Source organism: Pleurodeles waltl, chromosome 4_2 (genome assembly GCF_031143425.1).
Source record: "Pleurodeles waltl isolate 20211129_DDA chromosome 4_2, aPleWal1.hap1.20221129, whole genome shotgun sequence".
Classification (NCBI taxonomy): Eukaryota; Metazoa; Chordata; class Amphibia; order Caudata; family Salamandridae; genus Pleurodeles; species Pleurodeles waltl.
In genome coordinates, this window is record NC_090443.1 from 745,860,346 (window position 1) to 745,888,003 (window position 27,658).

Consider the following 27,658-nt stretch of genomic DNA (forward strand, 5'->3'; position numbering starts at 1 on the left):
GAAAGGGAAAAAATAAGAAAGAAACAAGAAGTTTTTGGGATCTTCACCTTGGAGACACACTGTAATGGATTAAATGAATACATTCCTCGGGAAAATGCCCTAGTTTGAATGCCTTTTTATGTTCAGTTCGAGTTCCTGGTATTTAGTATATTTTATACTTCAACCAAGATAGTTTATCACAAGAACGTGCAACACTTTCCCTCTTCTCTTGTATATATAGGTATTTTGGAGGTCTCATCCCTTCAGTGTTTTTTTGTAAAAATTAGCTGATAGGCTTTGATTGGGAGTCCCAGGGGGGATGAGAGAGTAAGTTTATTTTGGTAATTAATTTATGTTTATATTTGGTTTGGTTGAATTGTCTTTTTGTAGGTTTGGGGATCAGTGAATTGTATTCTTTCTTTATTCTCATTTTGTGGTTAGAAAATCGTGACCATCTTAAGATGGGTGACAGTAAGTTTCTTCCCCCTAGAAACTGAGACCGTGCGGAAGAATGAGACGCCATTTTGGTAACTATAGATGGGACTAGACTATTAGTTTATTTTAAAATGAGTTTATGTATGTGGGTAGATGTTTGGTGGAATTGTTTATGTTATAGTCTGTGGGAATAGTGAAGCATTTAGCTTCTCTTACATTTTGTTTCTTATTGTGTGGTTGAGAATCCTTGACCATTCCAATATGGCCGACAGAGTTTGCTGCCTTCCTCTGAGTTGTGATCTCGTGTTAAAATGAGACGTCTTGCGGTCTTGTGATCGCGAGTCAGGGCGAGATGCCTGACTTTAAAATGGAGAGTCCTCCATTTAACAATCTTTAGTTTGGCTTTCGTAATACGTGCACAGAGGACATTTGCTAATTATAAGGTAAGGTTTTTCAAAAAATAGATATATTGGAAAAAAGTGGTAATTTTTTGTCTACAGGAACTTAGGGCCAGATGTAGCAAAAAAGCAAATTGCGACTTGCAATTTGCGAGTCCGTGCGATTCGCAAATTGCAAGTCGCAATTTGCTATGCAGAAAGGTGTCTCAGACACCTTCTGCAACTCGCAATGGGGTCGCAAAGACCCACCTCATTAATATTAATGAGGTGGGTCGCAGTTTGCGACCCCATTGAGAGTATGGGCACTCACAGGGATGGTGGCCTGCTGGAGACAGCAGACCACCATGTCCGTGACTGCTTTTTAATAAAGCACTTTTTTTTTTCTATCTGCAGCCCGTTTTCCTTAAAGTAAAACGAGCTGCACTTAGAAAAAAAACCGAAACCTTTTGTTTCGGTATTTTTCAGAGCAGGCAGTGGTCCATAGGACCACTGCCTGCTCTGAAAAATAATTTTTGTTTCCATTCACAAAGGGGAAGGAGTCCCATGGGGACCCCTTCTCGTTTGCGACTGGGTTACCATCCACTTCAAGTGGATGGTAACTGCGATTTCATTTGTGACCGCGAAAGTCGCAAATAGGAAGGGAACACCCCTTCCTATTTGCGAGTCGGAAATGCATTTTGCGAGTCGGATCCGACTCGCAAAATGCATTTCTGCATACCGGAGAGACTTTTGCGCCTCGAAAATGGCGTTTTTCGCTGTTTGCGAGTCGCAAAACCCTTTTTACATCTGGCCCTTAGTTCCTTTTATGTGTATGAAATGATTTGAAAGCGGAGCCGCAGTGGGTAGAGGATATTTTTAGACGGAAGGCAACCTGTTGTTGTAGCAAACTTTGTATTTCCAAGTACGTTCAGTGACCAGACTAAAATCGTTCCTGTGTCATGATATTAGCAAACATTAATATCGCTGCACCTTGGAGAAATGGGGGACAGTCCTTTTCTGATGAAGTGGTTTATCCTCTAGCATTATGGCTTATTACTTTAGTAGCCAAACAATGGGGCTTTTTTGAAGGAAGTCATTTGTTTAAATTGTGTCAGACTTACTAATTGAAAAGAAGGGGATCTAATAGACAGTCTGTTAAAAGATTATTGGTAATTAGTTTCTTTGGATGATATTTGTTCTTTGCTGTTTCTCCTCTTCTCCTTAAAGATGGAAGGGCTATTATGTATGAGAGTTATATGAAGGATGCCCCGATATATCCCCTACCATAGAGACTATCGCGGTAGGTGAAGTAGAAAGTTTACTGCGTTCATTGATAGAAGATTTTGTTCCATATTTTCTTTTTCAACTATGTTTGGGTTGTGATTACTTAATTTTTTATTTTGTTTGTATAAATGAGGATTGGTAATTTCTGATATTTGGTTGTGTCTTTGTATAAGGAGTTTTTGCGAATCGACGTTGGAACTAGAAAGTTGAGTTCCTCTCTCATCGTGTCTTGGGAACTTATTTACATCGGCACCTGGTATTTACTTCTAGTGAAGTGAATGTTGGTACTTTATATCCACGGGTTGTCTGAATGTATGCATGTATTTTTTTTAACACATCATTATTGTTTTTTTTTGTTTTAGTTTATTTATATATATATTTTTATTCTTTATTTACATTCTTTCACATTCTTTCCTTTTTTCTTTTTCATTTTTGGTGTTGGTTTTGACTCGGGGTAGTCACTGGTGGTTCACTGTATCTCAAGAGTTTGGATTTAATTAATTATTTCTGTTGTATTCTGTTTGTATTAGGATGTATATCAATGGGAAGGACAATAGAATTGATCAAATCTGCGGCACCCTATATTGTTAAGCATTGAACAGGAACTGCCCTGATGAAGGCGGCCTCACAACTTAGAAGGTCACCGCCAAAACGCGCATAGGCTTGGTTCCTACTTTTGTTTGTATGGATGTTTTATGAATTCATGGTGCCAAAATTTTCTTTTCTTTCGTGTTATTATGAAATCAGATTGAGACATAACTATGATTGGAATAATAGGATGATATCGCTGTGAGCATTATTACGGCTCCAAAAAGAGAATTTGTACATATTTAATTGTATTTAAATGTATTTATGAAATTTAGAGTTGTATAGTTGTCAACTGTTATGGTTTTATTATTTTCACTGTCTTGTCTTGTGTGGCACTTTGTTTTTGTCAATAAATGTTTCTGTATGTGTATGTATTTATAGATAATTTTGATTGGTATTTGTTTACTTCCCTGTGCAATATTTATATATTTGTACAATTTAGATATCTTTGCTTGTTTTCATGTATATACATATGTAATAAATATCATTTCTGAATTTATTTTATGTTTTGGTATAGTTCTTGGATAGTATTGAATATTGGTTGTAGCTCATTTTCTTTTTCCTTGTACTCAGAAAGGAAATGGTGGCCATTGATGTCCACTGTGATAAATTGAAGGTACTGTGGAAATGAAGTAAAAAAGCTATGCAAGGGGGTAGCAGAAGGGCATAATGTCCCCCTAGATTTAGAGTGGAAGTGTCTAAGGGATTACTGATAAAAATAAATGTATATTGTTTTTAGTTAATTTTTACAATCTTGTGGGACTCTCGCAGGATCGCAAATAGTAAAAAGGAGTAAATGAGTTCTCCATACACGCCATACAATCCAAGAGGGAGGTCTCAGTGGAGAGGCCAGTCTCTCGCCACAGAGTCTAATACACAAACCTGTCATCTTAAAAAGAGGTCTGACAGGAGAGACTAGTCCATGTACATACTTTATGATGTACACCCGTCATCTGAGGCAGAGGTCTGACAGGAATGGCCAGTCCCTCTCCCACCACTACTACTACTACTACTACTACTACTAGTACTGCTCTCTTCTGAGAGGTCTAAAAGGAGAGGCTAGTCTATGTATACACCCCACCACGCACGCTTGTCATGTCCGAGAGAGGTCTGAGAGGAAAGGGCAGTTTTTCTCTACTCACTACTAGGCACACCAGTCATCTCAGAGAGAGCTCTTAGTAGAAATTTTAAAAAATATATATATATTTCCTTTGCATCTTCTACAGAACAGCACACAAATCATTGTTCTACCTTAAACAAGTGAAATGTTCTATTTAGTTCAAAATCACAGTAAAACACTGTAATTACCTAAATTCTACAATCTGAGCTAAACAGGAAGCACAGCCCCCTCAGAGCCCATGCAAGATATCTGCCTTTCACGAGCATCTCGCGAGAGCCATCACATTAAAAGGAAAATAATATATATATATATATATATATATATATGTCTAACTAACTTTTGTTCACTATTATAGATTAGCATTAAATTACATTAATTTATTTACTTTTTTTTTTTTTTAAACCTACAAATTCACTGAACGAAACAAAGGTTAAGGTAACGCTACAGCTAGGTCAATTTCTCACTGACAACGTAACTGTTTTAAACACTTAAAAGAAAAGACATAGAAAATCAGCAGTTATAGTTAGCAGCACTGTTGGAAATGGCCCTTTTTGCAGGGTTATCCCCAAACGTTTTGCCTTCTTCCTCTTATTTTTTTCTGATCTGTTTTCGCTGGTTTATTGTCTCTGTGCACTTTACCACTGCTGATCAGTGCTAAAGTGCAAGTGCTCCCTATGTAAATTGATTTGGTGATTGGTTTATCCATGAATGGCATCGTTGATTTACTGGTAAGTCCCTAGTAAAGTGCACTAGAGGTGCCCAGGACATGTAAATCAAATGCTACTAGTGAGCTTGCACCACTGGTTGTGCCATCCACATGAGTAGCCCTGTGAATATGTCGAAGACCTGCCACTGCAGTGTCTGTGTGTGCAGTTTTTAACTGCCAATTCGACCTGGCAAGTGTACCCACTTGCCAGGCCCAAATCTTTCCTTTTACTACATGTAAGGCATCCCTAAGGTAGGCCCTAAGGAGCCCCAAGGGCAGGGTGCAGTATATGTTAAAGGTAGGACACGTACTATGTGTTTACATGTCCTAACAGTGAAATACTGTGAAACTCGGTTTTCACTGTTGCAAGGACTTTCTTGCTCATAGGTTACAGAGGGGCTGCCTTTAACTATCCTTAAAGTGCAGTTTCCCTTTGAGAGCAGATGGAGATTTGGAGTTTGGGGTATCCAAACTCACAACTTAAAAATACATCTTTTGGTAAAGTTGGTTTAAATTGTTTGTTTGCACATGCCACTTTTAGAAAGTCGGCATTTTCTTGCTTAAACCATTCTGTGCCTCTGTCTGCTTGTGTATTCCACATCTGGGTCAGACTAACAGTTGGGCTGGTGTGAATTCCCTCTAGACAGTGACACAAACAGAGCCGGAGTATAGCCTGCATATTCTTATGGGCCATCTGGGCTAGAGTGGAGGGAGGAGTAGTCACTTATACCTGAAAAGTCCGTGCCTGTCCTCACATAATGCAGTCTCCGACCCCCACGGAGTGTGTCCGGGGCCAGGCCTGGGCAAGGCAGGATCTTGTGAACAACAGAGACTTTCCTTTGAAGTTTGCCTACTTCGAAGGCAGAAAGGGGTATATGTAGTGGACTCCAGACTTTTAGAATGTTTCTGGATCAAGAGGAACCTCTGCTAAGGAGAAGAGCTGGAGGAGTACTGCCCCTTTACTGTGTTGCTTTGCTGGGTTGACCTGCAGTTGTTGCTTCTGCCTTAAAAGAGGGCAAAGGGTGAACTTTGCTGTGTATCCTGCTTGAGAGAGTTCTCCAAAGGCTTGGAGTGGAGCTTGCCTCCTGCTGCAAGTCTCAGGGACACCAAAGACTTCAGTTTCATCTGCCTACAGCACTGGGAACCGTGTGTTTTGTGCTGTTCAGGAAGAAAAACCACCACCATGCTGCCAAAGACACCGCTGGCCTGCACCGTGACCTGCCAATGCCGCACGGAGCCACACTGCCCTCCTTCACACCGAAATCCTGGTCAAAACGATGTCCACATCTGACGCCGCCACCAAGCCGCTGCTTGCACTGTGCCTGCACCCCGGCATCGCCTTGCTCACATTGCAGCCTGGGCATCTTCGGCGACAGTGCTCCTACGGATGCCAGTGCCAGTGTCGCTGCCTGCACTGTGTCCTGTGGACACCGCTCATGAGGTACACGAAGCACCGCCCGTCCCGCCTTGCAGCCCTGGGCCACTGAAGCCAGTACCATTGACTCCAGTGTCATCAGCAGGCATCCCTGACGGCACCGTGACCCGTGGACTCCGCATGGAACCTGTACCGACGACAAGACTTCAGTAACGACGACACCGCTGCCTGCACCGTGACATGGTGACACCGCACATTGCACCGCCCGCTTCACTCCGCAGGCCTGGTCTCACCGACGCCCCTGGACGCCATCACCGATCCGCTGCCTGCACCTTGACCTGTGGGCACCACACGTTGCATCGTCCCGCTTCACGCCACAGCCCGAGGCCATCCACCCCAACGCTCTTGACTTTATTACCCCGGTGTTCAATCCTCAACACGTGCGACTTCAAGGGCCCGATGACCCCCACACCGACCTCTGGAACCGACACCGCAATGCCAGCGGCACCGCTCTCCAGATCTCATCGCAAGGATCACAACACCCTACAATTCCAAAGGTACTGTTTGCAGGTTTTGCCGACATTGTAGCTGTCCCAAAAAGCCACAGCCGGTCCCAACTGTTGGTTTGTTGATCAGGACGCCGTGATAGCCCCAGGTAGAGCTATTGACTTCAAGTAATTGTCTTTTTAAGTAACTTTACCAGAATTCATATATTTATTTCTGTATGTTGGATTTTTATCGTATTTGGTTTTGTTTTATATAAATATTGGCTATTTTTCAAAAACCGGTGTGGTGTCCTTTTGTAGGTTTTCCACTTATTTCTGTGTGTTATGTGCAAATGCTTTACACATTGCTTCTGAGATAAGCCTGACTGCTCATGCCAAGCTACCAAGGGGTTTAGCAGGGTTTACCCGAGCAGGTACCTCCCTTATCCTGACTAGAGTCAGGGTCCCTACTTGGACAGGGTGAAAACTGACTGTCAACTAGAGACCCCATTTCTAACAAGCACCAACTATAACCTGGGCCCCAGCCATGCACTGCTTAAGAACTCACTGATGACATCACTCAAGACATGCTCTATGACATAATTTATGAAATTACCGATGACATCGCAAATTACATCACTGACGACATCATCCAATGAATGTGCTAGTTTGTTTTCCAATTTACATAGTAACTACCATAGTAAATCTACGTAATTTTGCACATAGCTGAGTAGATTTATAGAACACTGTATAAATGTTTGGATTCAACTGTACCTCTATCTGCAAGTGACAGTTGAGTTGGATTCTTTATACTCCACACTACTTTTTAGTTCTGCAAAATAAGTTTCCAACAGGAGATGGTTGTACGTAGTAGATACTAACTTTTGAAAGCACGCTTGAGTTATCAGACAGAATCGTGCCAGGCTTGCTTCTGCTTTACTGAGTTATCTACATACACCACGCATACCTTTCAGCAGACAGGAAAGGGAAGTTGTACGGGGTGGGGTGGGGGGGGGGGGGGGGGGGGAGGGCAGGGCAGTCTGCCCTAGATGCCAGGACGTGAATGCAGACTTTCTCCGTATGACATGGACCTGTCCAGTGAACGTTAACTTTTGGTGGGAGGTGACCCACTGCCTGTCTGGGGTTACGGCCTCTCTCCTTCCACAGGACGAGGCCCAATGTCTTCTGCACACTGCGGTAGTGACCAAGCAGGCAAGACAATCTTGGTACTCTTAGTGCTGCATTGCTATGTCCTGAAAAGCGGCAGCAGCCCTGTCTATTCAGTTGTGGCAGAAAGATGTAGTCCACCGGGCCAATGCAGAGTTATCGTTACGTACCAACGCCAGAGTTGGGAAATGAACGAGATACTTACCCCTCAAGGCACACAGCACCGAAGGTTAAATGCAGCATTAAACATGGGTGTGAGGTGCGGGGTGACAACTCCTTAGCCGTGATCACCCAGGAACTGGGCAGGAGACACAGCAAGCGAGCCATGCACATAACAGCGGGTCAATCACCAGGGGACACAGACACCAGTTCCATATGAGCAAGGGCCTAGGACTGAGTACTGTGGACACATTTGAGAAAATGATGCATATAAATATGTTCATAGTGGGATGAGATAGAGGGTGGGGAAGTAGGGCGGACAATGAGTGCGGAGTTCATGTTATATTATTAAGTTACTCTGCAGCGTTCCTGAGTAATCACATGGTTATGTTACTCTGTTGCTGCATATTTCCAACCTGTTTCCTTTAACAACTATTATACGGAGGATGGAGACCCCAGCTAGTCACAGCATGAATTATACTGTCAAGACTTGTACACGGCAACAGTTCTATACACAAAATTGATAAAGAATGTAAAAAAATAGAATTGCATCAGCGATACAATTCTACATTACATAGAAGAGTGTCTGCACCATGTACTAACCTATATATGTGTGCTTGTTTTGCTTCAGAAGATAGTCTCTCTCTAAAGTTTTCACCACAGTATTAAGGGCGCAGGTAGTATGATCTTCAGTACGTCAGATCTCAGTTATTTTTTAGAAAAGTGTTTTCTTTGACAACTGTTGCATGGAATGTACAATGTTGTTAGTGGTTTCTTCAGTACTCTGTGGTGTATTCCTTATGAGACTTTCACTGTTTGGAATCAGTGTGGTATAGAATGAACTCTATCCAAAGATTAAACATAGTTGACAGTTCTCTAACTGATAGCAATTTCATTTCTTAATGTAGGATTGGTGCGTGTCAGGACTTTGGCAGATGTCTGTACTAGGGCAGATGTTTTTACATTGGAATTCACTATTTGGGACACTCTGAACAGTTGTGTACAGACTGAACACCGTACTCAATGAGGGTTTCATATATATTATTTAGTTGACTGTTAATGTGAATTATTCTACATGTACTACCATAACAAATTATATAGAAAAATGGGTGAAACCCGAGCTGGGATGATGTCATGAATGATGTCATCAATTATATAGTTTGAGATGTCATGGTCATGAATGATGTCACAGAACATGTCATGAGTGATGTCAAACGTGAGGTCGTAAGCAGTGCACGGGAGAGGCGCAAGATATTGTTAGTGCTGCTAACTATAACTGCTGAATTGTAACACTGTTGGTGAGAAATTCACCTAACTATAACTCTTCAACCATTGTTATTTTCAGTGAATGTGTGTGGATATATTATAGAAAAACATTATATGCACAAATAAGCATTACTATGCTAAGCTACGCTCATGAAAATTAAAAGCAATATCAATTAAGAATTCAATTAATTTCTAGATAGACAAGCAGAAAGACTTCAAAATAAAATGTTCTTTGCTTTCAGTAATAAGCTCTGTGATGGGTTTACACAATCGATCCATCTGCACAGACATATTTTTAAATGGGAGGTTGTCATTGAGGACCACTCCCCAACTACATTTGAGCCAATGCGAACTTCTACCCAATGAAAACTCAAACCCACTTGGATCTCTTTCAACCGTGTCTCTCTTCAAGACTTTGAAAAACACTTCTCTGAGACTATGCTATGGCATTTTGTTGAAGGCCTCATCGATGCTTCCAAGGTTAAAGAACTTGTAAATACCATCTCAACAGTATAGTTAAAATGCGCAAATGTCTCTCTCCAGCATGGCTACACACCTGAATCTCTTCAAAGTGAACACGAAAGACCTCCTTTAAAGAAGGAAGAAGCTCACTCCTTGAATATAGAAAACTTCAGGCCGATATATACAGACTTAATTTTCTACCAAAGCTGCTTGAAAAATGTGAAGCTTCACAACTAAAGGAGCACCTTAAAAAAAATTAACGTAGAGGATCTTATTAGTCATGTTTCATAGTAAAGCTTAGCTCTGAGACTAGTCTAGTCTACTCAAGATAGCCGACGACTCCCTTCAGCTCTTCAACCAAGGAAAGCCCCTCACTTCATCTTACTTGACATCTCTTTGGGATTTGATACAACGGACCACTACATCCTGCTAACCATCTGTTACATTCACCGCAAGGATGAGTTAGTAGCCCATAATGCAATAACCCCAGTTTATTAGCAAGCAACCTCCCAGAGCGCCCAGTCAAATTCTTATCACCAGCCAGCCCCCTCCAGGCTTCAACAGCAACATTTCAACCTCAGCCATTCCGGGCATGCTCTATGGATTGGTTGTACAAGAACGTTCCACCCAATATCTTCCTCCAAGAATGTATCGGCACTTACTAAACTGTCCTGACCTTATTCAAATCCTATCTCACAAACAATACCACCAGCTAATATGTCTCGAAACCTACAGGGCTCCAGCTGGAGTACCCAAGGGTTTTGTCCTTTCCCACCTCATTTTTAATCTATATGCAGAATCTTCTAGAGACCACTACAAAAACATGAAGTCTCATCCCATCAATGTGCTAACAACTCAAAATTCAATTTGTAAATAGTGTTCCCAGTCAGCTTCCAAAGAGTGATCAATTGTCTCTCTGACATCCAAAGTTGGATGAATAACATGAAGCTTAAACTGAACATCTAGAAAACTGAATTCCTAATCCTTTCTCACAAAACCATCAATGAACAACTAGCATATTGTATCAAGAACGTAAGTGACAAGAGTATTTAGCATCACTTTGCTTACCCAAATCCAAACTTGCACCCCTAAAAGCCATATTGCACTCAGCTGTCTAATTTCCATCACAATAAAAATCAATATTAACATCCATATTTTTTCATCACTGAACTGGCTACCTCCCAATGTTTGAAGCATTTACAAAACCGCATACATCATATATAACACAATGTCTTAAACACTCCATCATATCTCACCTTAATACTCAGCTTCATTGTATTGTATATTGTTTCTTCAATTCTCAATTTACCATGGCTCAAGTGTTTTCAGTCTAGGTCTCTCTTAATCCTTCTCTCCTCTGCAGGCTTTGATAATTTCTAAAGCCAAGCAATTGCAGAGACCAAGGATATGTGACCAAATCACGCAATATCCTGCCATTTGCAATGTGTTGCTCAACCTGCTCATATCCATGTGACGGTGAAGGGACTCCCCTACAAAACTATAGAACTATAAACATCTTCTTATTTAGTGCAAATGATTATGGGCCAGATGTACGAACCTTTGGAATTGTGATCTCCTAATGGCGATTCCATGCGAACCACAATTAGAAAATCAGAATTCCAAATGTATGAAACTCCTTTGAGTTTCTTTTGCGATTCCCGGTGGGTAATAAAAATAGACCTACCTCATTAATATTAATGAGGTAGGCCGCAATTTGCGACCCACTGGGAATCGCAGAAATCAAAGCGATGGTGGCCTGCTGGGGTTAGCAGATCACCAGGTCTGTGATTGCTTTTAAATAAACCAATTTCATATTTATTTATTTATTTATTTTAAACGCAACCCGTTTTCCTTAAGCAAAACGAAATGAGCTTTTAAAAAAATTTCATCAGTGTCATTTTTTCAGAGTAGGCAGTGGTCCGTGGGACTACTCCGTGCTCTGAAAAAATGTTTATGCCCCCATTCACAATTTGTGAATGAGTTCATATCAATTTGAAATTTGTGTTAACTGCCATTGTTTTGCAACCGCATTCACGGTCACAAAACAATCATGCATACCACTGCGACTTGCCATTATGAAGGAACGCCCTCGGCATCACCCTTCCTAATTGCGAGTCGCAAACCTATTTTGCGATTTAGTAAATAGATTACCGAATTGTAAAATAGAATTTGTACATACCAAAATGCATTTTTCTGTGCTCAAACGGCCCAATTCTGAGAATTTGACCATTTGCACACAGACAAAAAGCTTTGTACATCTGGTCCTTAGCTCTCAAGGGGCTAAGGGACATGTGTGAAAGTGACACTATCTTTTTAGAGGAAAAAGCCACATCATACACGTGCATAATCTCATGCAATGTTGTTTCTGCTTGGTTGCAATCAGTCTCGCTTGGAAATTAGAAGACACCCCAGTGATTTCGTTTTTTGGGATTTTAGACTGCTCAAAACGTCTAATTTCAGAGTTTGCTGTTGAGTGGTTACTGAGTTCTCAGCTAGATTTTCCTTTTGTCTGAGGATGACATTATGTGACAAAAGTGCAAATGCTTCCATAGAGCCTCTAGCACGCTACTAAAATACAATAAGCCATGGCTAATACAGTAGAACAATTATGGCCTGTATAGTATAGTACTAATCCATAGGATAAGCTAAAACCAATTAAAACTGTTGAAAAGACTAAGGAGTTATTTAAGCCTGGCTCAGGGGGACTGGCCTAGTCTTAAAACCTAGTCCACTCAGGCCAAAAGTTGTAACTGATTTTTAGACTGAAAATCAAAATGTGAAGGTTTACAAAATTATGAAATTACTATAAGGCTACCTATCTATTCCGGCTCAATTTCCGGCTATGAAATTTATGGAACACTAATGTTTGTGGGTCCGAAGACTAGAACATTTGTTTTTTAATTCAGTATTACATTAACCTCCTTGTGACCTAAAATAATGCTTCAAAAATGTTTACAATTTCTAGCCTGTAGCACACTAGGGTGCATCAATTACAATCTGCAGTTTACAAGCCGGAGAATTGAAACAGCCTAACTAGTACATTATTTTCTGTTACAGGTAAGTTAAGAAGGGATGGTTTATCGCTAGCCAGGGTATTTTATAGCAATGTCAATTCCCAAATAGCCCTTCGAGCCAAAACCTATACTATAATATTCAGCAGTCTGCAGCCTGTTGTAGCTCATACAAACTGCTTGATAACTCCTATTTCCTGTTTAATGCTCTTACCTTCACACTAGGCACGTTCATTACAAGTCTTTTCCATCACCCAGTACCGTACTAGCCCCTAAACAAGCCATCACTAATTGAGCAGAGATGGAATATCTAAAACAATCTGTCACATAAGGCTGGGGCTGGCCAATCAGATGACTACCCTCTAGTCATTCACTGCAGGACCCAACTAGCTACATACTATGAGCACTTCTTTATATCTAACAAAAACACTCAGATATGGGGTGCTAGTAACAAAATTCATCCCAGTAGTTCTCCTCACAACTCTCTCTAAACATGACTGATCAGGATCATGCACTGCAAACAAAACATCAGACTGGACAGCCCAGTGCAGTAACCATACATATAGGCTATGATCATATGAAACATAACAAAGGACCTATAGAGCTACTCAAAGCAGCCAGTGTGCTGGAAAAAAACATGAAGGGCACATTGATATTACAATCTTCACCACATAGTAAATTGCTATGTCCCCTAACATAATATCCAAACAGCAGTGGTCATCACACACTACACTGAAACACTTATCAAACAGGATGAAAAAATAAAGACACAATACTGTTAGCCACCATCCTGGTTCCCCCCGCAGTACCCTAGCCACACAACCCCCCTCACCACCACCACGATAATGAACACACATTAACTTAGACCATGCTTTCCTTTGTTCCTCTGCTTTGCTGCTGCAATTAAAAGTGTTGAGAGCTGCCAGTGTCACCAGGATTGAAGAAGAATGAGTCAAGTGTCAAATGTGGCATAAGACAAACTCTTTCAAGTACTGTCAGGCTAGAAGACGTATAGGCCTGTAGAGTAGTCCTTCAATTCCACTTTGGGCAGAATGTAGAAGTTTGAGGAGGCAGTGGTAGGTGTTCCAGCCCCATAAGCAAGAGGACAGAAGGGCCAGATAAGTTGTATTCATATAATACAATATGCATCTGCATTTCCAGCCAACACAATGCCAGATTATGAGTCAGGTAAAGGTACAAGCAGAGGCAATAGTCACATTGGATTTTGAGGATATCTGGATGCAACATCTACCCCCAGGCAGACCTATTGCCTGGGTCACCAAAGAAAAAGCACAAAATTGCTTTGTGAAGAACAGACCAGAATGGGAGCTTACACACTTCAAAATAGGGAATTCTTCAGAAGACGTGTACAAGATAAAGTGCAGCATCTTTATTAAAAGCTTTTCCATTGATCATGAAGGAGAGCAGGATATCAAATCGCATGAAGCAGGATCACAACATAAGTAAAATGCACCCAGCAGGGCAAAGGTAGCAACAATGCTAGCATACCTGCAACCAACCTACCGGCCGTAAGAAGCCAAAGCAAGCTAATGCTCACTTCGTAGTAAAATAAGTTGCATGATATTTATGTACATTCTTCTTGCAACTCCTACGTTGATTATGCCAGCCATCTTGCAATCCTCTATAACTCTGTTTAAATGTGCAGTAGTGTTAACCAAGTCAGGTTGCTTTGAACTTGCTTTTCTCACACTGTTCACACCAAGAGCACATTATAACTGCTTTTGGGTTGGTAGAAGTCTCTTTAATTTGAATCTGCAGGCCCAACCCCATCATGTTAATTATTTTCTTCAATACTGGAGATTTTCTCAGCGTGCTGCTTATAACTTTGTATTTTTTGTTTTAATATTAGGTCATGGCTACAGAGGTGACCCAGGTGTATGTTGTCACGCATCACATCTCATAATGCTCTATGGATTGAGGGTTCAAACTGTCCAAAGGAATTTAGTGTGACTCACCCATTGCAATGAAGGCATCCTATGGCCGCACAAAGGCATTCAGTATCACAAAAAATGTACTGCACCTCTTCTGTTGCAGAAAGCATATGAAGACTTACAAAATAGTTACTTCTCAATCTGCAGTGACATTAAACTATATTCATGTTTGTTGAGGCACTTAAATTTCAATTCAGGTGTGACTTACATTCTGATGGAGTCCAAGGACAATGCACATGAGATCGCTACTGCAATTGCAAAGCAAATCACAACCAAATTAACTGAACATGGGTTGAGATCCGAAGACAATCGCTGAATGAACATCAATTCACCAAAATGACATGGGAAGCCGAAGTGATATCGCATGCCATTTGAACTTTACTTTAACTCACGCACACATGTTTACACATACACATTCACATGTACACACACTCTCTCTCACATAAACAGACTCACACCCGCAAGCATGCACACAACATACATTTAAAGCTATTTTGTACTTAACTCAGCTGTCACTGTGGGTCATTTTCCAGCTAATTGTACTTCATTCTTTATTACAATAATTTTGAATAATACATTATTCACCATTAGTGTGATCAAACATTGACAGAAAACAAGGAAAGTGGAGCCCCAACAGATGTCTATAAGGATGAGCTGCCCCTGTGTTCCTGGTATCGATTTTGCCACCCGAGGCCCGTGGTAATAGGGGCAGTGCCAGTAGCTGTATCAGCAAGCTGCAACCCCTAACTGAGGTCCATGTGTCATTGCAAACCGTGGAGACAACCAGTGTGAACTAAATACATCATCATTCTGTATTTAAGCTCTTGAAAGGAGAAAATAGAGGCATTCTTCTGCAAAACTATTTTGCCCACATCCTACACAACTGCGCTAAATGAGCCATTAATACTATGGATGTAGAATGATTTATTTTAAATGTCTACAACCATTCCTCTTCTCTAGCTAAGTGAACAGCAAAGTTAAGGGTTTATTTTCTTTTGGAGACCAAGAGTGGCAGCCTTTTTTTAGGCTTGCCCCAATGCAGTAGCTCGCCTTGTTCCCAGCCACAAATAGACTCTTGAAGCGCGGGGCAGCACGGAAATTACATTTCCTTTCTCTCTGACACGAAAAAACACCCAAAGCATTATGGAATTTTCTAGGACATGAAAGTCGGGAGGCCACCATGTCACAAGACAAAGCTTACCTTTTCTTTGTTCACAACAATTTGAAATTTTCAACACATCTGCCCTGCCGCTTAAGAAGGATGACCTGAGCACCCCAGAAGTACTAGGCATCTTCACAATATTACATAACTAAAAAGACAGAGTGGAAAATCAGTTGTTGAACTTCCAAGTCCAGAATTATGTAACTTCCCATGAGTCAGAGTTAAGTTGAAGCATGCAGAGTGATTTTTTTGAAATTTTGAGAGCCTCCATAACGTATTTGAAAAAATGGTTTGAATTTTCAGTCGGCACTAGAACCATGCTGCTTAAGGGAAATGCTCCCCTTTCAGCAGCTCTGCAAAGCTGCTGATGCGGTGATCCTGCCCAGTCACCTGGAACTGCAATACTTATTCAAAGAATACAGTCTAATTGCTTCTGCTTTGCGAGCTATGGCAAGCACCAACTTATTATGTGAAGAGATAGCAAAATGTTTTTACAAAGCTGCCATGCAATGTTCCTGACATAAAAAAAACTTGTCATTTGTACTTTGGTTGCCAGGCAGGAGTGCAGCTACTGAGAGGATTTTTTTCTCAAATTAAGTTAATCTGGGCTGACGCACGAAATGCGTTGATGTTGAGCCTGTTAAAGTGGGACAGCAGATCGATTTCAACATGAAACACTTGTGCACAGATTTCTATCCTTTTTCTCTTGGGAACAAAGAACTTCAGAAGTCTGTTAGTTCTGGTAAAAGTACTATTTCAAAAACAAACTCTAATAAAATTAATATTGCTAATGTCCGAGATTCCACGCATTGGCATTCATACTAAGGGGTCAACATCCTTTGACAACTGTCACTTATATCTGTGGTCAAATTTTGCTTGGTGTGCTTTACCACTTTTTAACCTAACAAATATATATTGGCCTGTACTTGTGTAGTGTGTATATTTACTTATATACTATTGTGCAACCTCTTCTGATGTGTCTGTAAAATGTAACTTTTGTCCCAAATCATCATCCAGAAAGTTGACCCTTTGCCCTGAATTTTTACACACACTGTCCAGAATTTGCATCAATGCCAGGTGGTGGCCTTAGTTGTATACCCCATCCCTCTGCACTAAACAATTCACAGCATGTCGTTATTTTATCCCTCGTCAGCCCCCACCCCTGATCTGCTGCTCAGAGTTTTCTCTTTTGTTACATCTCAATCTCTGTGTAGCTCAGTCGCAATATTTAATTTCAGTACAACTCTGGAGTACTCGGTACGGCACAGTGCAAGTGCAGTGGGTCTCATTTTTCTATGATGCAGCTCCAGTGTACTTCAATGAATATGTAAAGCGGACAGCCCCAGCATCAAACAGGTCTGTGGGCAGCTAATGATTATTTGATGATAAAACGGAGAGTATACACTTCCATCTCCACTCCCAGAAAACACTGGCAGCAGCTGGAGAAGTGTCTCAGGCACGAAACGGCAGAATTATCAGACCAGCTCCTGCACTGGTTTCTTACACAGCCTTATAAAGGCTACAGCCAAGGCACCGACCAGTCCTCTCTACCTACAGACACCGGTCTGTCTCATGTGTACCCTTAATTCCCAAAGATATGGGCTCTAGCTTGACTATTAGTCTGCTTCTACGACGGTAACCAGCATTCTTGGAGAGAAATGATGTTAGTGATCACACAGCACTACCTAAGACATATTGAGCTCTGGTGGTATGTCTAGTGAAATGTCCCTTTTAATAGATTTACTCAAACGGATCAAGGTGTAGGACCTAGATTACGAGCACCCTCCTGGCCTTTATATGAGTGTACACCCAATTGGTCTAATTTTCTTTGGTTTCATAGAAGGATTGGATTTTTTGTTCTAGCAAACAAAATATATCACCAACACTTTCATAATTTTAAAAATAATGCATGTCATTACCTTACGTACAGAGACCCTGCATATGCACGGATCGAGGATCCCCGAGGTGGCACTGGCGCTCATTTTGCACATGAAAGAAAACTTCTTCTTCCAGTGGACAGAGTTTGCTTGCACTACCTCCCTGAAAGAACACACATGACAACTGTTTAGCATCATAGGGATCAATCCACAGAAAGCAATTTAGGTCACAGTTTAACCTTGCAAATGTTTTTCAATACAGATGTACAAATGAAAAATAACAATATTTTACAGCTGAAAATGGCAATAATATGGCATTGGACAGAGGCAAACTTTAGGTCACATTCTTGTATTCCAGCCCCACACAGCAGGAAAATCAAAAAGCAACATTCCACGGCATTAAACAAAACATTCTAAATGCTTTAAAGCACTGAAATACTCATCCATCTTCCTTCTTTTGGTATCGCTAGTAACGTTTCATAGTCTAACTTGTAGTAGTGGTCATCCATACGAACAAAGTAAGTCCTGGCAAAGCCAATAGGCTTGATGTTGGTTGCCAGCCTGTTAGCTTTTTCAATACATTTTTCTTGTGGTTTTGTAGATCTGTACACACTAAAAAATTGCTCAAAGCAATTCTCTGGTGTCTAAAAGCACACGTTCCCACAGTAGTTCCTGGCACTGATGGGATCTATTTTGTGTGCAGATGTGCTCCTTAAGAGACAGCAGACTGTCATCACTTATAGTGAAGGTAGCCAATGGCTCAAATGTGCTGACCCTTTGCCCCATTCTGTTTGCTCTAGTGGGCAAAGGAAAAAAAGAGAAAGATGTTAATGACACAATTACATACTTATGACTGACTGAAAGCGTATATATAGCTACACTAGATGGCAGGATAATGCACAGCATGTGAATCTGCAGCTACACATGCCATCGAACAGATATATATAGTGATAGCCAGTTGGTAGTTATACTTAGGACCAACTTTTCTCATAGACAATGCAGTTTTTTGTTTTGCAAATAACTTTGGCACCGTTTGACGAATCTTGACAACATTTTCAGAAGTAGTACACTAGTTAGTTCAGCTGCTGTATGTAAAGTTTTGAGGTGATTGGTCAAGTGGCAGGCGAGATAAAATGGGGGTCCCAAAACGCTTTTTCCCCACATACTATGCCCTTTTTTTTGTTTTGTTTTTTAAACAACTACAGCCTCAACAGATATACACCAAATTTGGCAGAAAGTTAGATCTTGAACCAGAAAGATCTCTTTTTGTTAGTTGATGCAATGCAAATGTGTTCAGTAGTTTCGAAGTTATTTGAGTAAAATAATAGATATCTAGGGATGCAGATCGACCTGCGGGGGATCCGCAGATACAGGCGAAAGGCAAGGCTCAGACTTGCTGGCCGCAACCTGACAGGAAAGTTGTGGCTGCCATTTTGTTTGTTGCTTGGACCGGGAGAGGACAAAATAAAGTGTAAAAAGACATAAGGAGTCAGGATACAGGTATCCTGACCCCATAGGACACAAGTAGGGGTCCCTCAGTTTCCTGAGGGACCCTCATGGGCAAGATATTGCCCCAAAATATTTCTTTGGCTGGCTAAAGAATCCGTGGGTCCCCCACGGTGCTCAGCGCGACCCCCAATGTAACTTTGTAATGAATTTGCGGATCCAAAGTGCAACCAAAAAAAAAATCCACCCAGCGGTTGTATTAACCTACGGTAATTATTATTATATATCACTTTATGTTTAAAAAAAAAAAGTAAATACAAATTCACCGAAAAAAAAAAAAAAAAAAGGTTATAGGGATGTTACAGTTAGGTTCACGTTTTGCCTACACTCACCCATAGATATTCAGCAGTTATCGTTATATTTATAGTTTTCCTTATCTGAAGAAACTATAAATTGTGCCTTTAAGTAACTTTAGGACTTTAGGCAACAACTTATAGTTTAACATAAGTATAACTATAACTGCTGAATTTCAATGGTTTTGTGAGATCAAAAAGTGAATCTAACTATACTGTCCCTGTAACCTTTGATTTTTCCAGTAGGTAGATAGATAATGATTTTTAGTAAAATCAAAATGTCTTGGTTTGATGCCGGACCTAAAAAAATAGCTGCACAGCTGAACTACTCTGGAGCTCAAGAGTGTGTTTACTTGAAAACATTTTAATTTTCTCGTCTGTTTTGACCCTATTCTTGCACCGATATGTATGTGCACATGCAAGCCATAACACACAAATGTCTGCAATGGCAAGACTCGGAAGTTATATCCTCTGAAATAAACTGTTACTGCATCGTGAGTTATTAGTGTCCTGCCACACTAGTGTCGAGAATAAAATGGTTTCAAATGTACTCTTTTTAACACTAAAAGGAGTTTGTCTGCTGGAACAATATCATTCAGATATATTCAACAGTTCATACTGTCAGGCCACGTGCTTTAAACCATAGGCATGAGACTGGTCCCATATGAAGCGCTCTTGACATATGCCTGGATAGGGCACTTGAATCAGCGGTATCCGGAGTAGCAAGGTACTGGTGGGGTATAAACTCCAGACCTCTAAACGATGCCATGCGGAAACACTGCCAGCAGTGTGCAATGACCAGTTCCACGGAATGACAAATAACCAAGCAGATCTGTTTTTTTCCAGGTCACATTATGCATATCATTCATTTACCACTGGCTATGGATAGGTGGGGAAGGGGTTGGGCTGGGGCAGGACAGAGGACAAGAGGCGGCTGCCAGTGGCAGCAGAGGCTGGGGTCAGAAAAGTACGAGCCATTCATGTCCCTGTGCCAAAGTAGGGGGCTGGGCAGGAGGCGGAGTGAGCTTGTGCCTGCCCCCTCTGCTGCACAATTATTTTTAGTTCAAATATACATATCGGTAAATTACTGTAACAGGAAAAATAGCGCAACACAGAATGTGCATTATGGGGTGACATTAATTGGACGTGCAGGTTTATATAACCACAACTGTACAACAGTTTGATTCTTAATGTACCAGACCCAAGAAATTTAACCTAAACATTATTATATTCTACATTTAAACTTCTACGACGTAGCCACAACCTAACATAGATTTTTAGAATGAAGTTGACAACTGAGACTTGGCCTGTCAGAATAAAACCAAAAAATACAAGTGAATATTTATTGTCAGCATTTGTGAAGCTGGGAACAGTCACTGGTCTTGGGGCAAACCTTGTCAGTGGCAAGCCAGCGGAGAAAGGGACAAGAGCGAGACTAAACTTCATCATTTTTTAATGTATATATGGAAAACATACCTGCATATGGTTGTGATTCGAGAGCACGAATTTAAAGTTAAACTAATATCCAGCTACAAGGGGCACCAATATACAGATTCTTCAAAAAATCTTTACACAATTGTCAACCAGCCAAAGCTCTTAACCTGAAGATTTTATAAACACTTTGGAAAGTTGGTTCATCCTCAAAATCGTTATTCCAAACGGAAAACAAAAGCAGATGCATTGCCAAAAACAGAGTGTATTCTCAGCAAGATGTACTTTGCTTACTAATTAATGAACAAGAGCACTTTGAATTACATTCCCGGGGGTTGGGCTTCATCAAGTGAAAGGAAAGTCGAGATATCAGCAAAGCTGAACAGCCCCTGCATTTCATCACCTAACCCTGTATTTTCAGCATGGGTGGGAAGTAGGAGGGGGCATCTTTCTCCCTATCATTAAATCCGTGGAAGGACGACAGTGCCCTATCTCTCTTTCCTTTTAATTTTGCATTATGGCTCAATGCCCTGAGCTGCAAGAGAACTCTGCTCAAAAGCAACTGCAACCACAGTTCACAAGTGCTGGCATCTTTCATAGATTCACAAGCTTGAATTATTCCTATGACAAGGTGCGACTCTGTGGTAAAATGTCTTCCATAATAGTAATACATACATTTAATGAAATTATGTGACAACATATCCCAACGCATTGTAAGTTGAGTGGCACGCAGAGGCCATTCCCCTCAGAGTTTAGCAGCAGAAGTCTGCAAGGAACCAAGTTTTAGACTTACAGGGTAGGATGAAGAGGGGCAAATGAATCAAATGAATCTGGAGAGGATACCAGTGGCTGAAGAACTGTAGTAATAGGTAAGTAACTTCTTGTTCTCCATACTGCATCTTTATTAGATTCACAGCTGTGAATAAGATCAGCAAGCAGAACAAAGTAAAAGAAAGGGAGGCACAAGGCCAACCCTAAAGGAGAGACCTTTGGAAAATTACAGCTGTCTTTCTGGTTACACTTAGAGTTGACTATGCAGATCGCTGTTTGTGGGAACTTTTTTGACCTTCCTCATGTAGGCACCTAGCATTTGTCAAACTGAATAGATCACTGACGAACAATTACATATAAATCCTCTGTGCGGCCATGTATCTAATCACCACAAAAAAAGCCACAATCCTTCGACAGAAACCCTCCACTCAAGGATGCGGACTCAATCATCTATACTCAGATCAAACATTGCAACTAGCCAAACCAATCTAGCAAATGATCGTGGTCTACTGATATATTTTTTTAAAAGTTGGTGAGCACTCTAGCAGTCCCGCGTGTGAACATCTAAACTGAGGGAGCCTGAAAGTATGTAGTAAGGAAATGGATGGGTGTACAAGACATTCCGAAGGAACTGTAGGCAGCAGCAAAAATATTTGTTCATAACCATCTTATCATGGGGAAAATACTCTGCACAATGACTGCCAAGATTTAAAATTCAATTCCTCACCTGGCTGGTGCTGTGCCCATAGTGTTTGCAAGCCATGCGGTATATCTGCTTGCATAGCAAATGCTAGTGTCTCTGAACAGTCTTACGCTTCACAAAGACTGTAGTAAACCTCCCAGAAACTGAACCAGCAGGATTGATACTTGTATCTACCTTGGACAGAGTAAAGCACCAGTAGGCAACGCCTACATTTTAAAATTTAAACTCCAATTTACACACCGATTTCTCCAGGAGGTATGAGATAGCGTGCAGTGTCGCACACTGAACCAAACAACCTTACTTGAAAGTTATAAACATGTACCACGTAAAAATTGAAACGCATTTATTTACATAGTTTTCAACACATTTCCATAACAACCAATCAACATAAACGAACCAAAAACAGGAATTCACATTTTTATGCATTTTGAGTCATCGGTTTCCTATAAGACAAGTTTAGTCTGACAAACAGAACAAAGTAAAGTTTAAATTTAGTAGAAGAGAAAAAAATTCAATGTAAAAATATTTCTAGGTCAGCAAACTGTAGGCACGATTGTCCAAAGACGCAACTAACAGTGCTGACAGAGCACGGATTTCTGAAGCCGGTAATTAGTAATTACTACAAAACTCGTCTCCTACTACTTTTAACTCGGAGGAATTAATTACTCCACAAACAATGATGTGGCAACCTTTAGAGCCATACTTGGGACTCTTTATACTGAACGCAGTTGAAGATGGGTCCCCACTTTTCCACAATCCTGTTTTCTGTCTCGAGATGCCAGGGTGTGGAAGACTCCAATGCACAAGGTATTGGTGAGGTGTTATATGATGGCAGCGAAGGTACTCCCACTTCGCAAACATAAAAGTCAACTTCTTTCAACAGAGCCTATTGTCAATATTTAACAGTTTCCCCAGCACGCTTTTCTAAATGATTAAGGGGCTTTGGAGAACGAGTCATTGTCCAAACATCACGCTTTGATACAGTGGGAGAGCTGTGATTGGAAACATAAGAAAACTGGTTCCAGTCTGAAACTTGGCGGACAGACAGCTCCACATGCTAACTCATCGGCCTCGGCTGCAAGTAACTGGTGACTCCCTGCAAGAATCACGATAAAAAACTACAATGAATCACGGCTTTAATTTGTGATTCACAGAATAAATTATCAGATCACTTATGCTGTTACATATCCTGATGAAAAGGTTGCTCTTCATTTGTAGACCGGGCCAGAGGGAACAATTAAATGACCAACGATTCTAAGTAATACATTAAAATGCAGGTAATGTACGTTAAAACTTAGTTTTAACACTTTGCACAAAGCAAAGTGCAATGTGAGTAGTTTTTACATACACAATGCAGTTTAGAATATGGTAATAAACTGGCAAGAAGTCTAAACAAACTTTCGCACCTCTTCCCTACTCGACCTACTGCCCTGAAAACAGTCAATAAATTGCAAAGCAAGCAGTACGTTTCAGACATCGCTCAGAATTTTTTCGAAACGTAGAGTGAAGCCTGAGCTCCTCCTACATAGAATGTCCAGCCCAACTATTTCGGAGTACTCCTACTCCCTGCTGATATTATTTCTTTCTGCGAATCCCCAACTATTGCCCCTCCTGAGTGAAATAGCAATATATGTGAGCTACATCTCACTTCCACACCGCTAACATAAAATGAAAGACCCTCATGGTATCTGGCTTTTGCAAGAGCTGGAGAGCACTGAAATATTTGGAGCAGGTACCTAGGACCAGACCTCAACACCCCAACCCACCTACCTGGGACTTGTCCTCTGACTGACCAGTCTATGCTATTTTGGACCAAGCTCCATTTGCCTGACGCTTTACCTCCTTTTTTTCCCCGCTCTCTCCCACTTTCAACTTTTGCAAAGCTCTTTATCAATCTGCTCATGCTCTCCTGTGACTGCTTCATCACTCGCCTCTTTTTACTCTTTCACTCTTATTTTACCCCACTGAGCCTCTTTTTCACCCTTGCCTCTCATATGATCTTTTCCCCCCGTTTTTCTCTGCTACCTCCTAACGTATTTTCACTTTTTTCACCCTTTTCTCTCTCATCTGTTATACAGCGTACATTTTAGCTGTTCCTTGAATCACTAAAGACAGCAGAATGTGATAAGTTGAAGTTTATGAACATACATGTGTGAGGAACTAACACAGAAAGCTGCACTGATGCATATTTTAAATAAATGTGCCATTAGCTTGCATTTCACAGTTCGACATAGGGACCTTTTCTTTCTATTAAATCATATGCTAGAAGGTTAGAGTTGATGTTAAAATGTAATTTAAACTCTAAACTAATAGCCAATGTCAAAACAAATTTGCATTTCTTGTGTTTTATGAAATATTAATGACTTTGAAATTACATGCAAATGAGAAAAATACAATTCTCTGTTATACTTAATGTAATGCAATATCATTTTAAAATATATAATGAAATGTTTTGCTTATACTGATATTAATGATGAAGTTATAAGTTAGCATTTCAATGTTTTATTAACACGCATTATTCAAATACATTTTATATTTTCTTGTGTTAGCATAACTGAGGCCTACTGAGCTTGCATTCTGCAGTCATGTAAAAGTGCTGAAGTATTTTTTCGTAACGTGAAGCCTTCTTTCAGATTTCTTTCCCAGGAGAAGCAAAGCCCTACTTGTAAAAAGTCTATTGTTTAGCCGTACAGGAGCTGTATTCAGCTGCCCTTTAAAGTGATATAATGCAGGAACACGGACTGCATTACCTACACCTTTGTTACAACCCACTGGAGTCACATGGAAAAGGAGATGCTCTCATGACAGACCTGGGAAAATGTCAAACTGTTGCAACATGAAGTTTGCTAAAGAACTATGATTGAATGATGCCCCTTTTTCGAAATATGAACTTATTTTGGAAGCCTACTGGAACATTTCATGTGGATTGATATATCGTTTGCGGAACTCAGATGCAGAGCAGTTCTCGTCTTGTCTTGGCTTGAGACAGACACTTTCCTGATGCTGACCAGATGCTTTGCTGATGAAGATTCCCTGAATGCTGTATCCCTTGGAGAGCTATCTTCCTTTCTGCCATTTGCCCTTGCCCCCTGAAATGTCCTGTTGGTTTAGAATCTCCACCATGCTGATGCTTATTTTCTTTTTAGTTAGTGTCCTGCAGCCAGAGTTATTTTATTTTTCCAAATTATTGCTGTCCTTTTAATATTTTTGTATTTTGACCGGATGTGTTACTCACCACACACGTATGTCCCTAATCTGGTTAGCTGTAGGGTTGACGTGCTCAGCCACTTATTAGTGACTTGATTGAATTTAAATTGACTAAATGATTGTGAAATCTGAGCACCTCATGATTTGTGTCTCAGATATTTCTATTGACCTTCTGCATCATCCTTCTTGAATGTTTAGTTTTACTAATGTTAGTGTGCCAGAACTTATTTTGTCGCCTTGCGCAATCCTTGGTGATAATGTATCTTTATAACTTGATTTTGTGCATAGTCTACATGACTTTGAGCTTGTGTTTGTAATAAAGCTTTGAACTACATTCCTGATTGGAGTTTTCCTTACTTGGCTACATTGGTCATGGTGTCTAAATTAATGGGGTGGCGTTGAAGAAACTGTTTATGGTCCACAACATATCTTACTGGGTCAAATGGTTCATCAACCTCTGTGTGCATTTGATTCCTGCGAAGGAAGAAAAATGTATCTGCATCTGCTTTTGCCCCCCTTCTCCGCCTCTGCTCTTTCACCAGTTTTGGTGGCTGTTTCTGTGTCTTCTTATATTTGTGCCCTCTGTCCCCCCATTCAGGCCTTCTTTCGCACTCACCATAGCCCCGGTCCCCTCCTGCGCAATTCCCTGCCTCCCACAGCTTCACAGAATGTTACCCAGGATTCTGTATGTCAAGCAGATCAATTATGCGGTTACATATCCTGATGAAAAGGCTGCTCTTCATTTGTAGACCGGGCCAGAGGAAACAGTTAAATAACCAGTGATTCCAATAATACATTAAAATGCAGGTAATGTACATTAAAACTTAGTTGTAACACTTTGAACAAAGCGAAGTGCAATGTGCGACATATGCCTCTGCCAATTCACCATTTTGATATAATGGCAACCCTTTTTACATATTTTTATTAGTTTTTCCATACACATAGTTCAGTTCAAAATACAGGAATAAACTGGCAACAAGTTTGAACAAACTCCTGCACCACTTCCTTACTCAACCTCGTGCCCTGAAAAAACTATCAATACATTGCAAGGCAAGCAGTAAGTTTCAGGCATCGCTCAAAATTCTCGAAACGTAGGGTGAAGCTTCAGCTCCGCCTAGGTATAATGTCCAGCCCAACTCTTTACCTTCTCCTCCTGCCACGCCGCCCTGCGCTCCTCCCCCTGTCCCAGGACATACTTAATGGCAGCCGCTGCGGAATCCCATTAGGTAGGTGCTGGACTCAGCCCCTGACACTCACTTACCTGACCAGACCAGTCTAGACCCTTTCGGATTCAACTCCTTTTGCCTGAGGCTCCCGCATCGCTCTCTGCTTCTGCTCCTTTTCTCTCACCTTTTGTACCCTTTTGCTTGCACGTTCAGTTTCTGCAAGCTCTTTTTCATTCTGCTCCGTCTCTCTCTTACGTGACTGCTTCATTCACACTTCTTGTCACTCTTGCTTTGACATCTTTGAAACTATTTTTTCCACTCTTGCAACTCATCCGCTATTTTTTTCTCATTTTTCTCTGTCCCCTTCAAGACTCCTTTACTCTTGCCCTTCATCCACTTTTTGTCTGTTTGCTTTACCCCTTCAGAGCCTCCTTTCACTCTTATCATCCTCCTTTTCCCTCTTCTAAGCTTTTGCTCTTTCACCAGTTTTGTGGCTGATTTTGTGCCTTCTTAGCTTAGTGTGCCTCTTACCCACATTCAGGCCTTCTGTTTAGCTCCCAGCAGCACTGCACATTTTCCCACCTCCCCCAACGCCTACAGCCATGCCACCTTCCCACCTCTTCTTCCCTTGCACAGCAGCCCTGCCTACTGCCCTTCTCCCCTCTCACCGGACCTTCTTAATGGCAGCCACCACATGATCATATATAGCAGGTGTGCTAGGAATCCTGGACCGATCAGCCCCAATCGATACTCCGCTGTGCACCTTCTATCGCTTGACCGGGGTGACTCTCTTCTCACTGCTGCTGCATCACACACCACAGTAAGAGCTTTCCCCTGTAACCATTGCTGGTTCTCCTGCGCCAGCACACCCACACACACCCCTCTAACACCAGCATCACCTCCAACCCCTCCACTTAACATCACTAAACATGCCAAACCTACACCTCAAAAGCCAATCAAATGCATGCTTTTCAACACACTATCTTTCAGCAAGTATGCTACAGGGATGGAGGATCGCATCAGCAACAAAGCTCTGGACCACCTTTTCCTCACAGAAACCTGACTCAATCCCCACGTCAGCACTCAACATCACTGTGGTTATCCTACAAGATCTCCTGGCCACTATCCTTAAGGGCACCATCACATGAGCTACATCCACACAGAGCAACACCCTTT

At 41.1% G+C, this 27,658-nt stretch overlaps 1 protein-coding gene across 1 annotated transcript in view; it reads right to left on the reverse strand.

Moving 5' to 3' along the window:
• Window positions 1-27,658, reverse strand: part of EEIG2 (EEIG family member 2) — a 290,983-nt gene that overhangs the window by 197,438 nt on the left and 65,887 nt on the right. Inside the window, exon 2 of the mRNA XM_069232405.1 lies at window positions 17,448-17,568. Within this exon, the coding sequence (XP_069088506.1) occupies window positions 17,448-17,568 (121 nt within the window). The remainder of the gene's footprint in view (window positions 1-17,447; window positions 17,569-27,658) is intronic.